At 51.4% G+C, this 23,880-nt stretch overlaps 7 protein-coding genes across 7 annotated transcripts; 4 read left to right on the forward strand and 3 right to left on the reverse strand.

Moving 5' to 3' along the window:
• Nucleotides 1-178: 178 nt before the first annotated feature.
• Nucleotides 179-2,101, forward strand: T310_3918 (MFS sugar:H+ symporter; the record flags this gene model as incomplete). Its single annotated transcript, XM_013473186.1, has 7 exons — nucleotides 179-389; nucleotides 444-530; nucleotides 578-670; nucleotides 722-983; nucleotides 1,048-1,317; nucleotides 1,379-1,675; nucleotides 1,765-2,101. 7 exons carry the CDS (start codon nucleotides 179-181, stop codon nucleotides 2,099-2,101), a joined length of 1,557 nt encoding a protein of 518 aa, XP_013328640.1.
• A 1,012-nt stretch (nucleotides 2,102-3,113) lies between these two features.
• On the forward strand, nucleotides 3,114-4,194 carry T310_3919 (Uncharacterized protein; the record flags this gene model as incomplete). The annotated part of the gene is made up of 4 exons (XM_013473187.1): nucleotides 3,114-3,133; nucleotides 3,184-3,433; nucleotides 3,598-3,855; nucleotides 3,910-4,194. The coding sequence occupies 4 exons, from the start codon at nucleotides 3,114-3,116 to the stop codon at nucleotides 4,192-4,194; spliced, it is 813 nt and encodes a 270-aa protein (XP_013328641.1).
• A 211-nt stretch (nucleotides 4,195-4,405) lies between these two features.
• Nucleotides 4,406-6,393, reverse strand: T310_3920 (Cytochrome P450; the record flags this gene model as incomplete). The annotated part of the gene is made up of 8 exons (XM_013473188.1): nucleotides 4,406-4,713; nucleotides 4,768-4,904; nucleotides 5,169-5,236; nucleotides 5,283-5,460; nucleotides 5,506-5,761; nucleotides 5,901-5,973; nucleotides 6,026-6,195; nucleotides 6,252-6,393. The coding sequence occupies 8 exons, from the start codon at nucleotides 6,391-6,393 to the stop codon at nucleotides 4,406-4,408; spliced, it is 1,332 nt and encodes a 443-aa protein (XP_013328642.1).
• Nucleotides 6,394-6,740: 347 nt separating this feature from the next.
• Nucleotides 6,741-8,603, forward strand: T310_3921 (Efflux pump antibiotic resistance protein; the record flags this gene model as incomplete). Its single annotated transcript, XM_013473189.1, has 5 exons — nucleotides 6,741-6,819; nucleotides 6,872-6,996; nucleotides 7,045-7,439; nucleotides 7,493-7,847; nucleotides 7,905-8,603. The coding sequence occupies 5 exons, from the start codon at nucleotides 6,741-6,743 to the stop codon at nucleotides 8,601-8,603; spliced, it is 1,653 nt and encodes a 550-aa protein (XP_013328643.1).
• A 172-nt stretch (nucleotides 8,604-8,775) lies between these two features.
• Nucleotides 8,776-10,042, reverse strand: T310_3922 (uncharacterized protein; the record flags this gene model as incomplete). Its single annotated transcript, XM_013473190.1, has 5 exons — nucleotides 8,776-9,295; nucleotides 9,349-9,433; nucleotides 9,505-9,588; nucleotides 9,657-9,872; nucleotides 9,952-10,042. 5 exons carry the CDS (start codon nucleotides 10,040-10,042, stop codon nucleotides 8,776-8,778), a joined length of 996 nt encoding a protein of 331 aa, XP_013328644.1.
• Nucleotides 10,043-11,620: 1,578 nt separating this feature from the next.
• Nucleotides 11,621-19,664, forward strand: T310_3923 (Lovastatin nonaketide synthase; the record flags this gene model as incomplete). Its single annotated transcript, XM_013473191.1, has 12 exons — nucleotides 11,621-12,733; nucleotides 12,788-12,911; nucleotides 12,960-13,072; nucleotides 13,121-13,562; nucleotides 13,615-14,070; nucleotides 14,119-16,274; nucleotides 16,358-17,269; nucleotides 17,325-17,603; nucleotides 17,799-18,139; nucleotides 18,202-18,676; nucleotides 18,718-18,955; nucleotides 18,988-19,664. The coding sequence occupies 12 exons, from the start codon at nucleotides 11,621-11,623 to the stop codon at nucleotides 19,662-19,664; spliced, it is 7,326 nt and encodes a 2,441-aa protein (XP_013328645.1).
• Nucleotides 19,665-20,068: 404 nt separating this feature from the next.
• Nucleotides 20,069-23,773, reverse strand: T310_3924 (DNA repair protein (Tof1); the record flags this gene model as incomplete). The annotated part of the gene is made up of 5 exons (XM_013473192.1): nucleotides 20,069-20,418; nucleotides 20,537-21,151; nucleotides 21,204-23,336; nucleotides 23,399-23,636; nucleotides 23,687-23,773. The coding sequence occupies 5 exons, from the start codon at nucleotides 23,771-23,773 to the stop codon at nucleotides 20,069-20,071; spliced, it is 3,423 nt and encodes a 1,140-aa protein (XP_013328646.1).
• Between the last annotated feature and the right edge of the window lie 107 nt (nucleotides 23,774-23,880).

The raw sequence follows: 23,880 nt of genomic DNA on the forward strand, positions 1-23,880 counted from the left end.
CTTGCCAATCTCAACAATGGGACGATACGAGGACATATCGCAGTCAATGCGCGATTCTTGGCGCAGACAGCGCTCTATCGATAATAGCCTGGCCAGGTATAAAATCCACTTCCGGGCTCCCAAGTTTGTACCACGGCCCTCTTCAACGATCTGGAAGAGTAATAGATAACATCGAACAATGCTGTCAAATAAGATCGCGGCCAAGGAGCTCGCGCAGGTCTCCGAGGTCAGCCAGCTCCAGCAGCTCGACACAACGCCTTGGTACCGCAAGAAGAACCTGCGAAAGCTGTACTTCGCCTTGGTGCCTGCCGCCCTGGGCGTGGAGATGACCTCTGGATACGACGGGAGTGTCCTGAACGGGCTGCAGGCTGTTCAACCATGGGTAGACTGTTCGTTCGTCGTCGGCCCAACATGTTCAGTGACGCCAGCTAACGGTCGAACAGACTTCAACAATCCGAATGGAGCGCTGTTGGGCATTATCACTGCTGCATTCTCCATCGGCGCGGTTTTTGCCATTCCCATTGTTCCATGTATGCGGCCAATCTACCTCTCGATCGTCCCATGCTGACGCGCCCAGGGGTCAATGACCGATTCGGCCGAAAGGCATGCGTCGTCGTGGGAAGCTTGATCATCACAATTGGTGTCATCCTGCAGACTGCGTCTGTCACGAGTATGTCCTGCATGCCCTGCATTTTCAATAACTTATAGCTAATCGATGCAGTCGGCATGTTCGTGGTATCCCGCATCATGCTCGGCTTGGGCATTCCCTTTGCCATCAACGGAGCCTCGCAGCTGATTGCGGAATTGACGTATCCACGCGAGCGCGGCGTCATTACGGGACTGTTCAACGAGTCCTGGTACGCTGGCGCCATTATCGCTGCGGGCGTCACGCTCGGCACGTTCTCGATGAAATCGAACTGGAGCTGGCGCCTGCCCTCGCTCCTGCAGATTCTGCCCTCGTCGCTACAGCTGATCTTCATCTGGTGCGCATTGTCTAGAAGAGAATATCTGTCTGTCTGTATACACGTATGTACTGAAGGTAAACAGGTTCATCCCCGAATCCCCCAGATGGCTCGTCTCCAAGGACCGCAACGAAGAAGCGTTTGAGATCCTGGTTAAATACCACGCTGAAGGAAACCGCGATGACCCCTTCGTTCGCGCCGAGTTCAACCAGATCCGCGACACGATCCGCCTGGAGATGGAGAGTTCCAAGACCAACTGGGCGGAGTTGCTAAGGGGGAGTGCCAACAGACGTCGAGCCCTCATCGCGGCATGTGTCGGGCTGTTCTCGCAGTGGAGTGGCAATGGTCTTGTCTCGTAGGGAACTTTCCTTCCTATCGACGGCACATGCGTACTCACACAGATTACATCTATGTAGGTACTACCTGGCCAAGGTGCTGAGCACAATCGGCATCACGGACCGCCGGACCCAGAACGAGGTCAACCTGGGCCTCTCGTGCTGGAACCTCGTCACAGGCGTCCTGGGTGCGTTCATCACCCGCGTTGCAACGCGCAGACGCCAGTACTTGATCTCCTATGTGGGCATGACGCTGCTTTTTGCATGCTGGACCGGCGCTTCTGCCGACTACGTCAAGACGACCAACCACTCGGCTGCGTCGGCGGTGGTTGCGCTGATATTCATCTACTACGGGTTCTACAATTTGATGATGCCGTTGTAAGATCAGATCCCTTACCCTTTTTTACTCAATATAACGACTACTGTCTCTGTTGTCATGTTGATGCTAACTTTGCTAACTCTGACAGAACATACGTGTTCATCACCGAAGTCTTCCCCTTCATCCACCGCAGCAAAGGCGTCGCATTGACCCAGGGTTTCTCCCGCGGCGGCTCCGCATTCAACCAATTCGTGAATCCAATTGGCATGGAGCGTCTGGGATGGAAATACTACATTGTCTACGTGGTCTGGCTGGCCGTCGAGACCACCGTCATCTTCTTCCTGTACCCTGAGACCAAGGGACCCAGTCTGGAGGAGGTGGCTGCGGTGATGGAAGGGTCCGAAGCAAAGATTGCTGGCTTGACGCTGGGTGATGGGCAGGGCAAGAGGGCAGATGTTGAGGTGCAGGAGATTGAGAAGGTGTAATAACTCCAAGCTAGGGTAAAATAGTTCGCGGACAAAAAGTAGTTTAAAGGCCAGTTTAAACAGGTGTCCTTGAAAGCAGATATTATGAGAAGGTGGGCAATAAAATAACCTCTTTGAGAGGCAATTAAGCCCATATAACCTTTTTTAACATCAAACTTACCCTTCTCATCATTCTTCTTTGGATAGCAGCTCCAAGGAAGCACATACCCGCGTTGATTGCTCACAACCTTTATATTACCTTCCTTAAACTCAGCAGTATGGTGGGCATGTCCAAAGACCCAGATCTTCGCTCCACTCCAGTGGTCCTGCGACAGGATATCAGTTGCAAATGCAGAATTCCACGGATTCATTCTGCGCATGCTGAGGGCTGGATGTTTTTCGAGAAGGAGCGTGATTAGCAACTACCAGGATCGACCGTCTTGCGTTCTCCTGGCGTATCAGTTGGACTTGCTGTCTCAACCAGGAGAGATTGGATTCATGAGCTGCATTGTGGTCCTCGACGGTCCAGTTCTCTATCTTCTGGAAGTCCCTAACCTTCGACTTCACGATATCGGTTGCTTCCCTGGGAACTTTGGAGCAAAGCGCGCAGCCCAGAATTGTGAGATGCGAGTTTGGAATATCGTATCGTGTTTGGTGAGGAACGACGAGCCTCCTATTCAAGCAAGGCTCTTTCTCCAGCTGTCGAGCTTTCTCAAGCCCTGCTGCGAACGATGTATTTAGAATTCATAGTTTCCAAGAACGAGGAACACCCTTTCAAACCGATCCGTTTGCCTCTGCAATGTCGCCAGCAAGAATCAATTGCGAAGAGGAAACGGGGATTTCAAGGAGGAATACTGCCTGTTAACTTGGAGGTGGAGTTGAATTCTGGAAGGAGAGAAAGTTGCACAGGTGGCACGTGCCGGCACCCGAAGTTGTTTTGTTACGGGGTCAATTCCTCTTCTCCGCCTTGTTGCTTCAAAAGACGGCCATGGGCGGCAGCGTCTCATTGGAGAAATAGCGCTGAACTACTACAATGCACCACGTCTGGTCCATGTGAGCACTGCACCGGCATATCAAGAATCGCCTTTTCTCACTGCTTGTAGGATATCTAGACCTGTACACCTGCAGCTTGCTTATCGAACGCTGTATCTGCTCTCTGCGCGGCATCGCTGTTCAGGTCTGAGGAAATACAGGATTGCAATCTCTTCACAGACCACAAGAAGGGAGTTCTCAGACTGCGGGCAACATGGAATATCGCAGGGAGCACAAAAACATAAACACTGGGAGATTTCTGCTCCCATCCCGGCCTGTGAGCACGAGTACGGTATTCCCTCCTCACAAAATACCGGGATCGTAAGTTCAAGAACGCCTTAACGATGCTGCCATTGCACTCCACCGAATTTTGAGCCAAGCCAATGTCAGATTTGGCATCTTTGGTGGATACGCCATTGCTGTCCTCGGCGGTAGCGGTGAAAGCAAGGACATTGATTGCATTGCCTTCTATATCCAAGCAGCAGATCATTGATCTACTCGATGGGAAAGAGGGTTTTGCCGCCATTACTCAACGTCGGCCGAGCTATGTCACGCAAAGTCGGCAGGATTATGTCGCGTTCCAATGGTCTGACAAGCCAGATCGAAGCGATCCGGTGCTAGTGGAGATTTTTTGTGAACAGTTTGCTGGTGAGTCCCGTCGATCCGATCAAGGAATTCTTTCTGAACATGTCTTTCAAGGTTCTCAATATACCATGAGAGATGTACAACCCACTGTCCACGCGGTAAATGGCCAGAAACTCGGTAGTGGCCTCTCAAGTTTCCTTGATCCTTTCTAGTTATTCAAGGGCAAACTTCGTGCGACAGCAACTCGATCCAAAGCCCATGATACACTCGATTTGAGATGGCTGGCAGATCGATTCGGGGAGTCTATCGGGGCACGGAAGGATGAACTGAATCTGCAGTTCATCGGCCTTGCTATCAAAAGATACCCAGAACTAGAATCGTTGTTTGGACAACTAGAGATTGATCTTGCCAAAGCAAAGGATGCTTCTTCTGGTTTGGATCCGAGCAGGCTACCTGCACCAGTCCCTGGGGATGTACAAAGAGGATTATTGGGATAAGCATGATGTAAAGGCTGTATTTGAGAAGCAGAAAATGACGGAAATTATAATTAATAAATACTGGGGTTGATCAGCATGTTCGATTTATTCATGATATCATTACATTTAATATGGCAGACAGGTGAGATAGTCTGCTATAGATGGACTATGACCTATATAGGCAGTTTAGATGAAAAGTTGCGATTTGTGAGCATTAATATCGAGATAAGTATCATTCGGATCTGGCCCTATGGAACCGGCACATCACCGGGTACGCCATCTTCGTATTCATCTCAATCTTGATCCGTTGCTCGCGTCCATCTGCGGACTCCAGGGCGTCGAAATGTTGGAAGATGCGCACCAGCGTATACTCCATCTGGAACTGACCGAACACTCTCCCCAGGCAGATTCTTGGCCCGTGGTTGAATGGGAGAAATTCCCACGTCTGCGGCGTCCATGTGTTGTATCGATCCGGCCGCCATTGATCAGCGTCCTCGCCTACGATATCCGGTCGTCGTTGGAGGCCGATGACGGAGTATACTGTTGATTGAAGATTAAGTACGTAAACTTATACTCATGGACAGACAAACTTACTGACTTGCTCTCCCGCTAAGATGGGTACTGGCATCTGGCCGTCTGGCCCTCCTCCCTTGGGGAGAGTTGTGTCCCTTTTCGCCTCGCGGATGTTGAATCCCACTAGAAGGTCAGTCTCTGACAGGGCGACGGATAGACTGTCTTACAAGGATGATAGAGCCTCAGAGTTTCTCGAACGATATGCTTCAGCAGGGTCATCTCCTTGAGTTGTTCGGCTGTTGGTGGCGACTCGAATCCACACCTGTACAATGTCGTCAGTGCTTGCGTTTTGGAACCCTGCGAGAGACCTGCCGCTCTTGTATTTCTTGCCGCAGACGGCAAACAATATCCGGTCTCCGCGCGAGCTCATACAGTGCCCATATGATGGTGATTGTGGCCGGGTCCTGATCGTATTAGCTCACGTCACCATATCCCAGACGATTCCAACCTTTCCCGCCATCAGCACGGCAATAAGTTGATTTTTGATGTACTAGTTGGTTAGCTACTTCCATATATAGGAAACAATACGAGCATACCTTCGGTTCTGGTCTCTGCAAAGCAAGAGCTTCCATCAATGTAAGCGAGTTCTGTCGCTTCTTTAGTTCATCCGCAGGCAGTGACAGAGTCCTGGCAACTTGTGAGTCCAGATAACTGTTGAAGTCTTGCGTCGCCTTCCGGGCGATCAAGCTGTCTGGGAGTAGCGAAGAGATGGGCCTGCAAGCGTCAGCAAGCGAGTAAGACATGAAAAGGGGTACTTACCCCATCCAGATTCGCGCTGTACTGATGGCCAACAGCTTGTTCATCGCGTCCCGGAAAGGCAGATGTTCTCCGCGCAGTGAATTCGTTGGATGGCCGAAGAAGATGTCCGTTACGATGTCGAGTTGGAGCCGGTCAACGAGGTCGTAAACTTCGATTGCTTTGCCTCCATTGTCAAGGTGTTCGAGGAAGATCTTGATATATTTCTCAGCGACCTCGAAGTCAATCGGCCTGCTTTTGGCAAGCTTCCGGATGTCAACTGCTGCAGTGTTTGTCTCAATGGATCTTTAAGCCTCACGTAAGGACGAAGTTGATTCTTGTTCGCCATCCACAGCTCTCCATCAGCTAGACTGGTCAGAATTTCTCAAGCGATCTAGAATATCCAACACGAGGCCTACTGGTAAACACCGAGTCGCCCAGGACACTCTCAAAAAGGTCGTGGACAAATCTGCCCTTCACATAATCCGAGAACTGTGATATCCTTAGTTGAGCAATGCCTCCAGCTCAAGCAATTGAGAAGTACCTGGCTGGACATAATCGCCTTCATGTTGTCGCAATCGTCTGTCAGCACCAGTCGAGTGCCTAGCACGTAGATATCGATTGTTCTTCCCGGGTGGTCCAGCAGGGTCTGGGTCCATTCAAAGAAGTCGAGGCGAAGCATATGGGAAACAAACATATATGCCGCATCAATCCCTGGTCGAAAAAGGTCAGCATCTTGCTTCTTAGGGTTCTGACCACAGAAAGCGCACCGAAGGGCAGTTTATAAGGCAGCATGGGCGGCTTTTGTCCTAGGCTCTGCATGCGAGCCTTTTTCGACTGCCATGATTTGATCCAGAGCAAGATAACTACTGAGACAAGCACTAACAAAACTGGAACTATTGGCTGCATCATGCTGAACAGTGTTAGCTGGATGAGACAGCATCTCACAGTCCACTCATTATCGGGATTTTCCTGAATGGATGACTGAGACAATCCGATTAGCGTGCAACACAGTCGATGCCTTTAAATGAACTTTTTTTTTAAAAAAAAGGAAAGAAAGATAGAAAGAACAATAAAGGATTACTAAATATAAATATATTGATGATAGAAGAGAGAAAATGGTTGCACAGTCAGCCGAGTCACTCCGCGGACCCGACTGAATCGGCCCCGCGACCCCCAACGTCCTGCTTCGAAATCTCCGGTTCATTCAAACAGTCATTCGGAGACAAAGCAACTGAATATTAAACCATCTGTACACCATGGCCCAGCTAGATAGCAGGACTGAGCCAAAAATCACCGCGTTGGATGACGCTGAAGCCCGAGTCCTCTCAAGCGATGGTATGAACTGGATCACCATGGCATTGTGTCAACGCTAATATGAACACTTCAGCTTCAGCTACTGCCAGTGACGACACGTGGAAGGCCGGTCGAGCCGAGATTCTCACCGTAATCTGCCTGTCAATTGTCTCGCTGATCGTCGCTTTGGATTCTACGATACTGGTGCCAGTCTTACCGGTAAGTCGCTGTCTACCTAGGTCCATGCGTCTGCTGATCTTCCTTCAGACTCTTGCAGTGGCGTTGAATGGCTCTGCCATCGAGACGTTCTGGGCAGGAACATCGTTCCTCCTGGCAAGCTCAACCTTCCAGCCCTTTATCGGGGCTCTTTCCGACGTGTTCGGGAGGCGGGAATTGCTTCTGCTCTCCATCTTTCTGTTTGCCCTTGGAACGCTTGTCGCCTGTCTTTCGCACGGCTTCGCTCAGTTCCTGGCTGGCCGGACTATCCAAGGGGTTGGAGGCGGAGGCATCACTACCCTGGTGCTCGTTATCTGCACAGACATCATCCCCCTGCGCCAGCGGCCCAAATTCACCAGTTTCATGCAGATCTCCTGGGCTCTTGGAACCGTCAGCGAACCGCTAATCGGAGCTGCGTTTGCAGAATATGTCTCGTGGCGTTGGATGTATGGATTCATCTACTTCGTTCATACTGCAGAGTTACATGCTGACCCTCTAGCTTTTACATTAATTTCCCCCTCTGCGGCATCGGCGGTCTCATGGCCTTCCTGGTCATTCGCTTCCAGGAACGTCATCGATCCTGGGCGACCAAGTTTTCCGAAGTCGACTGGACCGGTGGGATTCTGTTCATCAGCAGCACGACGGCATTCCTCCTGGGCATCACCTGGGGAGGCGTTCAATACGCATGGAGCAGCTATCAAACGTTGCTTCCCCTTTTACTCGGCATTGTTGGCGTCGTGGCGACTCTGTTCTGGGAAGTTCGATACGCAAAAAATCCCTTTATTCGCAAAACTCTTTTCAATAATCTTTCCAATCTGTCGTCATACATATGTGCCCTTCTTCTAGGCCTTCTGGTAAGACTGCTAGTTCAATAAACAAAAGATGAGTATTCGAATAGCTGACAGAAGCAGCTGTACGCGGAGTTGTTCTACATTGCGTTCTATTTGCTCTCCGTGAAGGGCCTTTCACCCATGATGGCCGGCGTCTATTTCACCCCCATCACGGCGGGATTGATTCCGGCCAGCATGGCTGTCGGTATTGCCATCTCGCGCCTCGGGCGATTCCGCTGGGCGATCTGGTCCGCGTGGGCAGTCAATCTTCTCGGGGCAGGGCTGTTGATTATTCTTGATGTGGAGACCAAGCGCTATGCGATGATCCTAATTTTCTTGGTTGTAGGCATTGGAACGGGACCCCTCGTCACTTCTCTCAATTTTGGAATTCAAGCCAACACAAAGGTAGAAGATGTCGCCTACGCTTCGGCCCTCTTTGCCTTTCTACGCAGTGTGGGCATGTGCCTGGGAGTTGCCATCGGGGGCACCATTTTTCAAAACGAGCTGTCTCGCGAGCTGAGAAAAGCAGGATTGCCCTCGCAGATATCGCAGGATGCCGAAGGCTACGTGGCTACGTTGAACCGTCTGCCGTCGAATTCACCGTTTCGACTGCAGGTCCTCCAGGCGTATGCATCGTCGTTCAGGACCTTATTCATCGTCTTGACGGCGATATGTGCTGCGAGTGGGATCATCAGCATTTTCATTTCTCATAACTCGCTCGACAAAGCGCTTGGCTCGGAGCATGTTCTTCAGCGGAAGAGATCGGCGGCTGAAAGTTAGGGTTAGATAATACGACTGATAATGAAGCTGAATCAAGATTATATTCCCACGGTCTTGAGCGCAGACTATCCACAGCTATCGACATAGAATTTGGTCCTAATCTTTACCCTTAACACGCCCTCATCAGATTTCAATATCCATCCAGACGAACGCAGCTGAAGAAAGCATTGGCTCAGTCTACGTGAATCGTGGTTCGAATTTTAGATTGCAGCAAGTGGTTGATAATTTCATTTTGAGCGTTCACATCCACGTCCTCGAGGATAATCGTGACCTTGCGACTGACACTGTCGGAATTCGGTTCTGTCAGTCTTTGCGATTCTGATGCTGCAGTGGCTGCAGCGGCACTTTCTTCGTATCCTCCTGTCATATCCGGGTCGATATTGAAACTGGCTGTGATTTCTGGCGTCCATGGGCTATGGTTTCCCTCGGACGTTGAACATCCCTGAGCACCGACGAGATCGTTGCTAGATTGGAATTCATCTTCTATGTCACTGCAGAACGCATTCGAGTCAAGACCACGCAATGGATTCCAGGCATCAAAAGAGCCTTCCTGCCACAACCCACTTACTGCTCCGCCTTGTGGATGAAGGAGTGGATCATCTCCCCTTTCCACTTTCTCGTCAGCCTGGACGGAATGCTTGGAATCGACTGCAATGAGTGGTTCACCCATCCTCCGGAGAATCAAGGCCAGACTATATAACCAAGTCAGATGCTTGACATGTTTTGCTCGAGGGAATAAACTGACCGATTGCTAAGATCCAGCTTGGATCGTCCCGGGAAAGCTTGCTGCTGGATCTTGCTCCAGTGATGGCCATGAAGAGAAACAGCCTCTAGCAATCGCATATCCTGCAACAGGCATTTTTTTTTCAGTCAGGATCTGCTCAGCAAAACTACGACGCACCACAGAAAATCTTTACTTCAGACTCTTCCCAATCTCTCCTTGTCAAGCTCGGATCCAGCGCGTTCTGCCAATGTTTCGCACACTCTACAAGCAATATTATATTTAGCTACTATACTTTCACAGGTCATTGTACAGATAATAATAAAACTCACGATCTGGACTTCTGGTGCCAACGGCCGCAGAAACAGACACCCATGCTCTGCCAATCTCCGATACGGCGTCTTTCAGTCGTCGTTCTTCGTCCGGCTGCCACGGGCCTCTCTTCCAACGATCGTCGATCTTGCACCATCTCTTGCGACAGTCCTTGTTGGACCTGCCTGGCAGCAACTGGGCGATTTTTCTCCACGGGATGGACTGGTCGGGAGCATCTTGTCATTTGTCATGAGCAGTCAGACACAAGATCTGCAGCAAAAAAAAAGGAATATGTAGTGCTTTTTTTACTCCCACTACTAGCACGGTACTTCAGGACTTGCTGGCGCAGCTTTTTGTCTTCTTCCTTTGTCCAGCGGTTCATTGCACGGGGAGTGGTTGCAGCCATGGAGCCAAGCTAGCTGGTCAACAAAACTGAGAATGAGAGAGCTGAACTCGAATCGGTGAAAAGTTTCCTAAGGAGGGCGAGGGAGCCTTCATATAAGTTGTACCGTGCTGCCTCCAAAGTTCGCTGTATGCCTAGAACGCTACCTGTACTCTGTATGTGCATACATACATTAGAACGCCTAATCTACGTATTTGGATGAACCCGTCGAAGAAAACTTGACTTAGATAATTTTTCTTCAGAAGGAATTCACCCAGGTAATTAGTCCTGCAGAACTAATTACTCGTCATTATATTATGATTCGAGATAGAATCGGATCCAATAATCCACTCTATGCATAAATGCCAGAACAGCATCTTCTCAAGAAGGAATCTACCGTGCTCCTCCGGTCAAACACTCGGAGTGTATCTATTATCCTATGTGCCTAAATTGTACACTAAGTGCGTAAAAACCAGCTGAACCTAGGTAATGGTTTGTATTTCCTTGTCTCTCTCCAATGATGATTGCTGATGATTGCAAGCTAGCGACCTAGTCAGAGCCTTATTATGTCGCTAAAAAGATCCCGAAAATTCCGGGACCAGTAGGACTAGTTACAATGCATGTGCTGCACTGCGGCCTGTTTTTTGTATTTTTGCGGCGCAGTCATGTACATATGTACGTACATGCTCACGTCAGCTGAATGCAATGCAATGCAACACAATCGATCAGCTGCTGCTGCAAGCGCTGGTCTGACGAATTATTAATAGGTTTCTGCCAATCAAAGACACTTGATGATTAGTCCAAGTTGTCGTCGAACGGTTCCTATAGTTCCCTGCCCGAGGCCGAAACGGGTCAAGGCAAATGGCCTAGGGCAACTATTCAGCCCGATCAGATGGTTTAGATCTACATGTGTAACCGTCTGTTATCAATTATGGAGGAGGGGGTTTGACGGTATATTTGTCAACTGCTTCTGCGTCGTCCTACCTACCTTTCATATCCATATTCATGCAGACTACACATGTCCGTGTGACTCGATGTAATGTCACGAGCTGGTTGTCAACCTACTTTGATTTACGTAATTGAATTCCAAGCAGAAGGCGCAAAAGATCTGCGGAGGCGTTCAGCTACCGGTTTTTGTTCGTCCAGATCATTTATCCAAGCTAGTGACGCAGACGCAGATGCAGACTGGCGCGACGGTTCAGGCAGTCCAACACCGGAACTGTATTGGAACTCCTCCAGTTCGTAGATTCTCTTTACTTACTGCACTTAGGCTATCAACCCGAGAGACTATGTAGCTCTGAATGGCTGGGCAGGAGTATCCTCTTCTGTCACTATGTAGCGAGCGAACGCACAGGATTTGGAGCCCTTGATTCGATGACCTTGCAGTTCGGCTTTCTATCACCAGGAGAGTTAGGATCGCTATTCAGTCGGGTCCGGTTGAGTTTCATACCTTAATGAACCTTCGTTATCATTGTGCAGGGTATTTAGGTTGTATATAGATGCGAACAAGCGTAGGCGTGTCGATTTCCAGCTCCACGCTCTAAGTCGTAACTGTCCAGTAAATCAGATATCATTCAAGTAGGTAAATCGTTAGTTGGAGTCATGGGTGACTGCGGATTGAACGGTGTCTACACGAATGCCACGGTCAACGGCATCAGTCCTCTCTCGTCCTCGTCCACGTCCCACGGCACTCGGGATCGAGAAATGACCGTGGAGCCCATTGCCATCACCGGCATCGGCCTTCGACTCCCCGGAAGGATTCACGATGCGTCGAGCTTTTGGAAGTTTCTGACCAGCAAAGGCAGCGGGCGCTGTCGGGTGCCGCCAGACCGCTACAATGTCGACGCCTTCTACCGTCCTGGGAAAGCAGGGCATACCTGTACCGATTTCGGGTACTTCCTCGACGACGTCGACCTTGCTACCATGGATACGTCCTTCTGGTCCATGTCCCGCCGAGAAGTCGAAGTCATGGACCCCCAGCAGCGGCTGATGCTGGAGGTCGTCTACGAATGTCTCGAGAGCCCTGGAACGACCGACTACAAGGGCAAGGCCATCGGCTGCTACGTGGGCGTCTTCGGCGAGGACTGGGCCGACCTGCAGGCCAAAGACACGCTGAACTCTGGCCCGTACCGCGTCCCGGGATATGGGGACTTTGCCATCTCCAACCGTGTGTCCTACGAGTTTGGCTTCGTTGGGCCCAGCATGACCATCCGCACCGCGTGTTCCTCCTCCCTAACTGCTCTGTACGAAGCGTGTCAGGCTTTGTACGCAGGCGAGTGCTCCTCCGCTGTTGTCGGTGGCTCGAATATCATCCTGTCACCTCACATGACGGTAGCCATGACCGAGCAAGGCGTTCTCTCTCCAACAGGATTGTGCAAGTCGTTTGATGCGTCTGCCGATGGCTACGCGAGAGGGGAAGCCGTCAATGCCATCTATATCAAGAAACTGTCGGATGCAATCAGGGACAAAGACCCCATTCGAGCCGTCATTCGATCAGCCTGTATCAACTCGGATGGCAAGACTGCCGGCTGGTCACTCCCAAACCCGCGCTGCCATGAAGCTCTGATCCGACGGAGCCATCAGATTGCGGGCATTACGGACCTCTCCCAGACTGCAATGATCGAGTGTCATGGCACCGGGACACCAGTGGGCGATCCCCTTGAGGCAGGAGCCGTGGCCAACGTCTTTGGCGACTGGGGGATTCTGATCGGATCAGTAAGTTAACCCACAAAAAAAAGCCAACAACTGTCTTTGCTAACGCATGGACAGGTCAAATCCAATCTGGGCCATAGCGAAGGTGCTGCCGGACTGACGGGCGTGATCAAAATGATCCTGGCTCTTGAAAATAAGGCAATTCCACCCAACATCAATTTCAAGACCCCGAATCCGAAGAGTGAGTCATTAGCCCAGTCTGCATGAGATAAAGTTACCAACCAGTCAGTTCCCTTCGAAAGGGCCCGGATGCGGGTTCCTGTCGAGTGCGAGGCATGGCCTGAAGGCAAGGCCGAAAGAGTTGGCGTCAGTTCGTATGGCATCGGGGGAGCAAACGCACACGTATGTCGTCGCATCCGCAAGGCAAGGCGCTGAAGCTGAATTTGGCAGGTTCTCCTCGACTCCGCTGCTTCATTCGGAATCGAAACGACCAAGAACGGACTGCAACACGATCGACTGCCACACTTGCTTGTATTCTCCGCAACTCATGTAGAGTCGTTGCGCCGAAATATCCAAAACATCGAGCAGTATGTCCAGTCCCATCCGAGTTCAATTCGAGACCTGAGCTATACCCTCTGCTGTCGTCGCGAGAGATTCCGCCACAGAGCATTCGCCATCTCAAATGCCACCGAAGATGCCAGTCTAGACATTTCCGGCCTCAAAAAGGCAAGCCAGTCACCGACGATAGTGTTCGTGTTCACCGGTCAAGGAGCTCAGTATGCGCAAATGGGCAAGGATCTTTTCCTCCACAACGCCGTCTTTGTCGAGACAATCAAGAAGCTCGATGCAGCACTCAAATCCATCGATGCTTCGATATCATGGAGTTTGGAAGGTTGGTATATTGTTGTCCGTTCAATATTCACTTTCATCTGACTTGCCTGCAGAAGAGCTGTTGAGAGCAGAGGACGAGTCGAGGCTTTCGGAAGCCCTGTTTTCGCAGCCCTGTTGCACCGCCATTCAAATCGCTCTGGTCGATGTGCTGCGATCCATAAACGTGCACCCCACGGCTGTGGTCGGCCACTCGTCTGGAGAAATCGCCGCTGCATACGCCTGTGGAAGTCTCTCTGCCGCTGATGCGATTGCTGTTGCTTACCATCGAGGGCAAGTCAGCGCAAAGATGGAAAAGGAAGGTAAAGGAGGCATGCTTGCCGTGGGACTGAGCCGGGATGCCGTGTTGAAGTATCTGACCAAGGGGATTGCGGTTGGATGCGAGAATAGTCCTGATAATGTCACTCTCACGGGTGAATCAGACGTCCTGGACTCCGTCGCGCAGTCAATCCAGAACGAGCACCCTGATGTCTTGATACGCCGACTTCGCGTTAAGTGCGCCTATCATTCCTGTATGTCGCTTCGCCACCGTTTCTCGAGTGGTGGCTAATATTTAACAGCGCGGATGAAGGGTGTGGAGGACGAATATCTGTCAAGAATGAATGTTAAGACAAGGAATCTTACGGCCACATTTTTCTCCTCTGTCACAGGGGAGAAGGTCATGAGCGGAGACCTCCTAGGGCCATCGTACTGGTGTAGCAACCTGACCTCTCCAGTACTCTTTAGCCGTGCAGTCTCCCGACTCCTCGAGGACGTGTCTCCGAATTCGGTCTTCGTCGAAGTCGGACCGCATTCAGCGCTGTCAGGACCTTTGCGGCAGATATCACAGCATGTAGTCAGACCAATACAGTGCATCTCGACTTTGGTTCGAAAAACCAATTCCCACGAGGCTATTCTTCGAACCGCAGGACAGCTCTTCCAGGTAGGCGCCCCGATCGATTTGTCGCCTCTCAACCCTGAAGGAGGACGGGTGCTGCACGACTTGCCCACTTATGCATGGAACCATGAGGGCCGCTACTGGTCCGAATCTCGTCTCATGAGAGGCTGGCGAATGCGAGAGTTTCCTCGTCACGATCTCCTCGGCATAAGAATCACGGATGGGAGCGATCTGGAACCAACATGGCGAAATGTCCTTCGTCTCAACGATACCCCCTGGTTGCGAGATCATGATATCATGGGCGAAACTGTGTTCCCTGCAGCGGGTTATGTTTCGATCGCCGGCGAGGCCATCCGTCAACTCACGGGCTCTTCTGATTTCAGCGTTCGGAATGTGAATATCCTCACGGCGATGGTCCTGCAAAAAGATGCCTCGGCCGAGATTGTCACTCAATTCCGCCCGGTAAGGCTCACGACGACACTGAATTCATCATCATGGTATGACTTCACCATCGCGTCTCTTCTGGACGGCAAATGGACCAGGAACTGCACCGGTCAAGCTCGTCCAGGGCGCGACTTCGCCATCCCAGCGGCCCATCCAGAGCCAGGCGTTCGTCTAGTCGAACCAGACGTGTGGTACCGAGTGATGAAGAAGTTCGGTTTCAATTATGGCCCCCGTTTCCACGGTCTCAGGGATATCACTTCCAGTATCACCGAGAGGAAAGCCACGGCCAGGGTCGACGATTTTGTCGATGTCGACAATCTCGAGAGTCCATACACAATGCATCCCTGCACGATCGACTGCATTTTCCAGCTGTTCAGCGTCGCGCAATGTCAGGCCATCCCGAGATTGTTTGATCATTTGGCTGTGCCGACCTCCATTGAAGAATTATATGTCTGCTCTCCCAGCTCCACTATATCAGTTCAAGCATCCGCCAACCCAATGCCGAAAGGCGGTTTCTTCGGTGACGCAGTTGGCTTCTGTGGGGATCAAGTGGTCTTTCACCTCCGAAACATGCGCCTCTCCCGATTGACGGACGGCGAGGAGAGAAGAGGCGTTGATCTCCATGCAGGGGCCCAGTTGGTGTGGAAGCCGGATGTCGACTTTATGGACGTCACTTCGTTGATACGTCCGCTTCAAGACAGCGCCGCTGACAACACGCACCTTCTCATCGAAGAGCTTGCTTTAACATGTATGATCGAGACAGAATACCGTGTGCAGAACAAGGTCGCCTCTCAGCCGCACTATGCCAAGTTCCAGGGATGGCTGCGATTGCAAAGATCGAACGCCGAGCAGGGTCTCTACGAGCATGTACCTGGATGCGCTGGAATTGTCACCATGTCTTCTGAAAAGCGAGTCCAGCATGTTCACAAGTTGCTCGAAAAAGCTCTGCTCACCGAAGGCAAAAAGGCCGCGACGGCGATTTCCAGTGTTTTTGAAGAAGTGGTGAATATCTTTGACGACAAAGTCAACCCATTGGAACTGCTGCTCAAAGACGATCTTCTTGCGGACATCTACCACTTCAGACCTCTCTGCGACTATGCGGACTTCTTCCGATTGTTGGCACACTCCAAGCCCAACATGAAGATCCTGGAGATCGGTGCTGGGACCGGAGGCATGACGGCCACGATCCTCCCAGTTCTCAAAAACTCAAGCCCGCGTGGAGAGCGCATGTACGGTTCCTATACCTATACCGACCTCTCAGCGGGGTTCTTCGTTGCAGCAAAAGAGCGGTTCAAGGATTATGACGCCATAACATATCGCGTCCTGGACATTTCCGCCGACCCAATTGTGCAGGGATTCGACAGTGAATCGTACGACTTAATCGTGGCATCGAATGTCCTCCATGCAACCCCCGGCTTCAGGACTCCCTTCTGAACATAAAAAAACTGCTGAAACCGACCGGAAAACTGTTCCTTCAGGAGTTAAGCCCGACTACGAAATGGGTCAACTATGTCATGGGTCTTCTTCCTGGATGGTGGTTGGGCGAGGCTGACAATCGCCCTACAGAACCCTATGTCAGCCCAGCGCGGTGGGATATCGAATTGCGAAATTCGGGATTTTCTGGCGCCGAGGCTGTCGTGTACGATGGATATCTCAATGCGCACATCATCTCCAGCCCCCGGAAGGAATCGCAGAACGCTCTTGAGAAGCGGGTCACAATTCTTCGGCAGTCGAAGCCCAGCAGCGTTGCAGACTCTTTGCATGTTTACTTGGAAAACAACGGCTTCCAAATCAATATTCGATTCCTTGGCGGCGAAAAAGTGCCCTTTGGTCAGCCTGTCGTCTCTGTACTGGACCTCGAAGAAGAGCCTTTTATCCATTCTCTCACGTCAGATCGGTTTGACCAGTTCAAAGCCCTTCTTCTTTCGGAGTTGGAAGGGTGTCCTGCCACCCTGTGGGTAACCAGGCCTTGCCAGGTAGCATGTACAGACCCGCGATACGCGATGATCCTAGGACTGGCCAGGACGATTCGCACGGAATTGGCAATGAACTTTGCGACGCTTGAGCTGGATTCGTTCGACGAAGCAGCCTGGTCGGCCTGTACGAAGGTGATCGATAAACTGATGGAAAGATCACCAGACGAGGTCCTTAATCCCGTCATGGAGTTTGTATACTCGTCTGGCACCGTTCTGACGGGCAGATTCTATCCAGTCGTTGTGGGCGATGAGCTTCTTGACAAAGCGCCATCTACCAAATCTGTTATCAAGAAACTCGACATTGGAAAGCGAGGGTTCTTGCAAACCCTAGCCTGGAAACAGAGCACAATAGAGCCACCACAACACGACGATTGGGTTGAAGTTGAAACGCGGGCAGTTGGACTGAACTTTAGGGTTTGCATGACTCGGCTTCAATTGTAGTAGACAGAGGACTGACCTTTACTAATAGGACGTTCTCACCGCAATGGGCGTCGTCGAAGCCAAAGACCTTGGCGTCGAGTGTTCCGGCATCGTCACGCGCATCGGACCTGAAGTAAAGGCTCTGGCTCCAGGCGACCATGTCGTAGTCTTTTCTGGAGGCACTTTTTCTTCGGCCCTGATGACAACAGAACGGCTGTGTGCCAAAATAGCTGCAAATCTGAGCTTTGTCGAAGCGGCCGCCCTGCCTTGCGTTTTTGCAACAGTGATCCATTCCCTGATGGATGTTGCTCGGCTGAAAAAAGGCCATGTTGGTTTCCTTCCCATACATACCTAATGCCCCTGGTCTGATGATCGTTCGTTGACCCGTCTTTCTGCAGACTGTTCTTATCCATTCGGCGTGTGGAGGGATTGGCTTGGCTGCCATACAGATTTGCCGCATGGTGGGAGCTGAGGTATGGCAATAACCTCCATACAAACACTCCCTGGCTGAACAAGATTCTAGATATACTGTACCGTCGGCAGCGCAGCCAAGGTGGAATACCTCCAAAACACATTAGGTATACCGCGCGAGCGCATATTCAACTCCAGAGACAATACGTTCTTGCGCGATGTGCTGGCCGCAACGGACGGTCGAGGTGTTGACGTTGTTCTGAACTCGCTATCGGGAGAACTCCTCCATGCATCGTGGAAGTGCGTCGCCGAGTTCGGCACGATGGTCGAGATTGGAAAGAGGGATTTCATCGGCAAAGCGAGCCTTGCCATGGACGCGTTCGAGTCGAATCGGTCGTTTGTGGGAGTGGATTTCACCAGGATCTGTGCACAGAGGCCGGAAATCACTCAAGAGTAAGTTTGAGTCAGTCGTTGCTGGTGTTTGCGCTGCTCTCTATTGATCATGTATCTATCAGGCTTCTCAAACGGTGCATGGAGTACTTCCAGCAAGGATCCATCACTCCACTTCCTACGAAAGAGTTCGAAGCCGCCCATGTCGAGCAGGCATTCCGATACATGCAGAAAGGGACCCATATCGGGAAGGTCGTGGTGACCATGCCCGAATCCAGTGCAGAGCTCCCCTCGACTCCGGCCGTCAAGCAGCTGAGCTTCCGATCCGAAGGATGTCACATCATCGTCGGGGGATTGGGTGGTCTGGGCCGACCGGTGAGTGCGTGGATGGTCATGCATGGAGCAAGGCATCTGGTCTTCTTCTCCAGATCCTCAGGAAAGAATCCGCATCACGAAGCATTTGTCTCCGAGCTGCGGTCACAGAACTGCCGAGTGGATTTGGTCGCGGGCGATGTATCGAGCGCGGATGATGTGGACTCGCTCGTCAGGGATCTTGACGTGAACGTCGCTGGAGTTATGCAGGCTTCGATGGTTCTCAAGGTGTGTTCCAATCTATTTCAAAGTAAATAACGGCATGACAGGCATTGACTGGACGACAGGATGTCTCGCTCTCGAAGATGACATTCAACGACTGGCAGACGGTTGTTTCACCCAAGGTGCAAGGGACCTGGAATCTGCACAACGCCCTCGAGAAATGTCAAAAGAAACCGGACTACTTTGTACTCTTCAGCTCGACCTCCGGTCTCGTAGGGCAGTGGGGGCAGGCCAACTACGCGGCAGGAAATACTTTCTGGACGCATTCGTCCAGTTTCGACATTCGTTGGGGCTGCCTTGTTCAGCAATCAATATAGGGGTCATGGAAGATGTAGGATATGTCAGTCGCAACGACTACCTTCTCGAGCACTTCCGCTCGACGGCCACGCATACCCTGCAGGAACAGGATCTGTTGGAGTCGCTTCACTTGATGATCGATCGTTCTCTACCGTCAGCTCCCGAAGAATTTGATTCCAGCGCGTACACCAGCAAGAGCCAGCTCTGCATCGGTCTCCGCACGACTCTCCCACTCAGCTTGCCCAACAATCGGACTGTTTGGAAACGAGATCCACGCATGGCTATCTACCATAACCTCAGCTCGCAAGATCGTGCCAAGTCCGACACCCACAGGGACGATGACGAGGCGCTCAAACAATTCCTGGTAGAAGCAAACAGGAGACCGGCCATGCTTCAGACGCCGGGTTCAGCCGAGTTTCTCGCCCAGCACATCGGACGGATGTTGTTCGGCTTCATGCTGCGCGATCTCTCAGACATCGACTACGATGTCTCTCTCCCCGCGCTGGGAGTAGACTCGCTCGTCGCCATCGAGCTGCGGAACTGGTTCAAGCTGAAACTGGGCCTGGACGTCACCGTACTGGAGATCCTCGGTGGAGCGAGCCTCACGCAGTTGGGCCAGATGTCCGCCAACAATCTGGCGAAGAGAGCAGCAGCCACTTCCTCTACGGATCCGTCAGAGTCTGTGGGTGTGATGTAAATGTCTGAAGAAGAGGAAAAGAACTTTGTTCAGTAAATCTGGGCGCATGGAAGAGGAGTAGTGTCAAGTCAACTATCTGCTTGTTTTGTCTTTTGTTGTGGTGTAGAAGTTGCTGAGGTCAAGGAGCGCCAGCCCTGCCCTACGCCCTAAGCCCTAGGCCGCGGGCAAGCAGGTGACCTACTCTAAGAAGAAACCTCCAAACCAAACCGAATGGATCCATTTCTATACAACTGCAAGTGTATATATTAATCGGTACTGACAACAAGCCCTTTGAACATGGTATAACCCTTGTCATTTCTCATTAGGAGTATTAAACCACCACAACCAGACCACTCAGAACGCCGTGCCAAACAATGAGATATTAAGCCCGCGATAACAATCATCCCGTTCATAGAAAATGAAATCTACTCCGAATCACTGTCAAGCACAAATCCCGCTCTCATACGCCTTCGAGATGGCGCAGCAACAGGAACATCCGCATCGTCTTCGTTGTCACTTCCAGCTCCTGATCCAGCAGGAGCGGTCTTCTCGATTCCTACGCTTTCCTGGTACCGGTGCTTATTGAAGGCAAGATTGTCATCAAAATCGAGATCGTCCTCAGCAGACGTCGGGGGAGTATCTTCTTCCGCATCTCCCTGGCTGGTCGAAGCCGGTCTCGGGGAAGGCGACCGCATGAGACTTGTCATCATCTGGATATCATCATCGCTGTCATTCGTCCCCGTCCACGTCCAGCGTGGTGGAGCGTCGACGCTTCCTACTCCCCGAGTCGGAATTGTTTTCTTCATCCCCATCTAAACTGCTTCGCTTGCGTCCTTGCGTCTTCTGTTCCTCTGCCTCCTTCGACGCAGCAGCGAGCAACGCTTTCCTGATACGTTGGGCCTGCGCCTTCCTAGTCTCCTCCTCACGTCTGAAAAATTCGCTGTCGGCCTCCTCGTCGGTTTCTTCGTCGCTAGCATGAATGAACAGATCGCTCTTTATCTTGGCCTCCCGCGCCCGAGCTTTCTCCTCCCGCTTGCGACGGCGTTCTTCCAGCACAGCTTCATCTAGCGGCTCCTTCTCCTCATCATCAGCTTGACGGCGCTTTCGACGCGTCTTTTTCAATCCCTCCAAAGCATTCGACCTGGTGCGAATATTAGGTGGGAACAGCGGTCCATCAGGAACATTATCCTCGCCCTCCGAGTCGGATCCAAAGTTGACATCTAGCGTTGTCTGCCGGTGGGCTTCTCTGGACTCTCCGGTGTGCTTCCGTCGAAGTTGCTGACGTGGATCCTCTCCATTGACCTCACTAACTGGATTCTCGATATTCTTGTCAATGACTGCCTTGATATCCCGGAGCTCGCTCGATCTAAGCGCCGACGGAACTACCCATGAAGCGCCCAGAACGTCTTCAGCCCCAAGCCGTTCGAATCCAGCTAACGTCATGAGAAGGCGGAGTCGAGCGTTCCTAAACATGGCTGTACGAATTGTGTCATCTGGAGGCTTCACCTCTACTCCAACTGTTAGCATATATCAATTAAAAGAAAGATGTCATTAACATACCAATCATCGGATTGGGAGCCACGAACGCGTCCGGCGACTCCGCTCGTCGAGCTTCATCTCCAGCTTCCCATGAACTCCGTTCATTTGCAGCGGAATCCAAGACATCGCTGATCCATTTTGCCAGATCTGCCCGACCATCCATGACTAAAGCTGCAACAACTATGGCCAGCTTTTCATCCCATGTCGTCGCTGCCCTTGGATGGACCTCCAACTCAGCTGGCGGCCTCGTTCCGGTAGATATTGTCTGTTTCTCATGCCCATACTCAAGGTAATATAAGGTGGAATTGATTTTGCTGAACAACATTTCCGTAATCAATTCAGGACGTTGCTCAATCTTCTTGATCAACTTCCTGATGAGCCGTCGAACGAATTCTTCCCATTCTCGGAATATAGGCTTGCTAGAATCGAGTGCTCCCGGCCCCTTGATCATCCGGTAGAAGAGGTTCATGATGTCGACGCGGAAAAGGAGGACGCTCATCTCTTGCTTGAACGCAATGCGGTAGAAAAATCGATGTGCCCGCTTTAGCTGCTCGTCATTTAGATCGCGGTAAAAGTGAGTGAACGCCACGAATGTATCGACAGCCTTTTGATTGCAGAATTTGGCCGCAAATCGGCTGAAATCGAATTTGCGCTCCTTCGACACTCGAGCTGCATCAACAAGGTCTTCCGCCGCTGAATCCTGCTCCTCATCGTTCTCCTCGTCATTGTCGTCCGTAGATTTTTCCGGCTGCTTCTTTCTTCTGGCCCGTCGACGGGACCGGACCTGCATGTCGACATTCTGCTTGGAATAGTTTTCTAGCATTCTCAAGAAGACGTGCGCAAGCTCGGTGCACGCATCCAGATAGCCAAACCCTTGGTCTTTGTATCCCCGCACGATAGAAACAACTCGATCATGAGTAGTCTCTTCGTAGAAAATTCGATTTTGAATGTTTTCGGCGATTTCCTGGTCCTCTTCCAGCGGCGACCAGGACATCTCTTGAACTGTCAATAATATCTGCGTGAAACACCGCATGGTCGCGTTGAGGTCCTGCCAGTCTTTGTTGTCAAAGCTGTGTTGCATCGCGCGATTTAAAAACACGAAGGTCTCCTGATTCAGAACGCCGGCAACCAGAGAAAAGCTATCCGGGTCAATTTCTTTGGATGTTCCTTTATTCTTTTCATGCTGCTCTCGTTGTCGTCGGCGGCGGACGCGTTCAGCTTCGAGGAACCACGCAACCAGATAGAAGAACTGTCTGGTATTGATATCGAGGACCCGATCGGCTTCACGCTCAATCGCCTTCCTAACGTGGGTGAAGAGAGGATTGAATCCTGAATCCAAGAATTCCTCAACAAAGGTCCGGAGGTTCTTCGTCGCAGCGGATGTGAGGTGCGTTGGCGTGTTGAAGTCGTTACTGGAGGCTTCCACCTCTACTCTCCGACGTGGCTTGGGCCGGTTCCATTTTTTAGTCTGATCCATCTTATGCAGTGTAGCCTGGCTATCTTTGAGAATCTCCTGACCCGAAACGGTCGAGACCTTTGCGTCATCCCGTTTCACCCAGATCATCGTGCCAAAGCGACCATGTCGCGTTGGTGCGTTCTTTGCATATTCTCTTTTCAGACTAGCTTCTTTTTTCAAAAGATCTCCGAGTTCGTCCTTTCGTTTGACGCTGCGTTGAGCGTCGTCCATGAAAAGCTTTTCCACATCCACACCCTTCACGAGATGGAAGAGTATCTCCAGGATGATCACATCTTGAAAACTAAAGTCCTCTCCCACATTGGAGCACATTGTGAGCAGAAGCGCAAAGACATCTTGTTCTTGGAAGGCGTTGATAGTCGCGGATCTCGACGTTTCCTCCTCGTCACCCTCCGCAGCCAGGCGTGCGGACGGGGTAATTATTGCCACATTGCGAAACAGGTACAGCACCAGCTTGAGGATACCTTCGTCCCGTGCAGTCCGTTCGGATCTGGGGATAGCCATGCTGGGCAGACCGATTCGGATTACAGCCCGAAGTATGCCCACGCCATTGTGGTTGCTGAGGATCCCACGCTTATAGAGAACTTGCGCTTGTTGGAGATATGGGGTATGACGATGGTGGTTCACTGTCATCTGGCCGTGCACCTCGACCGGCCATGTCAAAGGAACGAGCAATTCCACTGATATACACACCTGACGTTAGTCTCCCCCACAATCTAGAGTTTTAGATGTCGCTGCTTACAGCATGCCAATGCAATCCGAGACAGGTGCTTGTTGTTCTGACCGGATTCCCACCATAAGGAGAGAATTGGCAGGAGATCTCCGTTCACGAGGTTCGCTTCTCCCAGACATCTCGCTACGTCCATGCGGTTGGTCTTTTCGTCGTACAGTTTGAGCCATTTCTTGATATCGCGTAGACAAGCCAGCGCATCGTCTCCCAGGCAATATTTTGAGGCATCCTCACCATTGAAACCACCGAGCTATGCACTGTTAGCTGGACCACCGTAACTGAAGAGTAGAGATCACTGACCGCAGTAACGAGACTGTAGACGTATGCGCGGACTTCAGGGTCGACCACCTGGACGATCTGCCCCACGGGCGCAGCGTCAACATCCATGGTGACGGTTCTGGCCTTGATCCTAACTGACTTCCCCATCACAATCTCGATAAGAATGGTTATTGCTCGGCAATGAGCAGTCTTCGAGTGCCGTGTGCTCTGTACGG

This window comes from Rasamsonia emersonii (assembly GCF_000968595.1).
Source record: "Rasamsonia emersonii CBS 393.64 chromosome Unknown ctg1118621760090, whole genome shotgun sequence".
In the NCBI taxonomy this organism is placed as follows: domain Eukaryota; kingdom Fungi; phylum Ascomycota; class Eurotiomycetes; order Eurotiales; family Trichocomaceae; genus Rasamsonia; species Rasamsonia emersonii.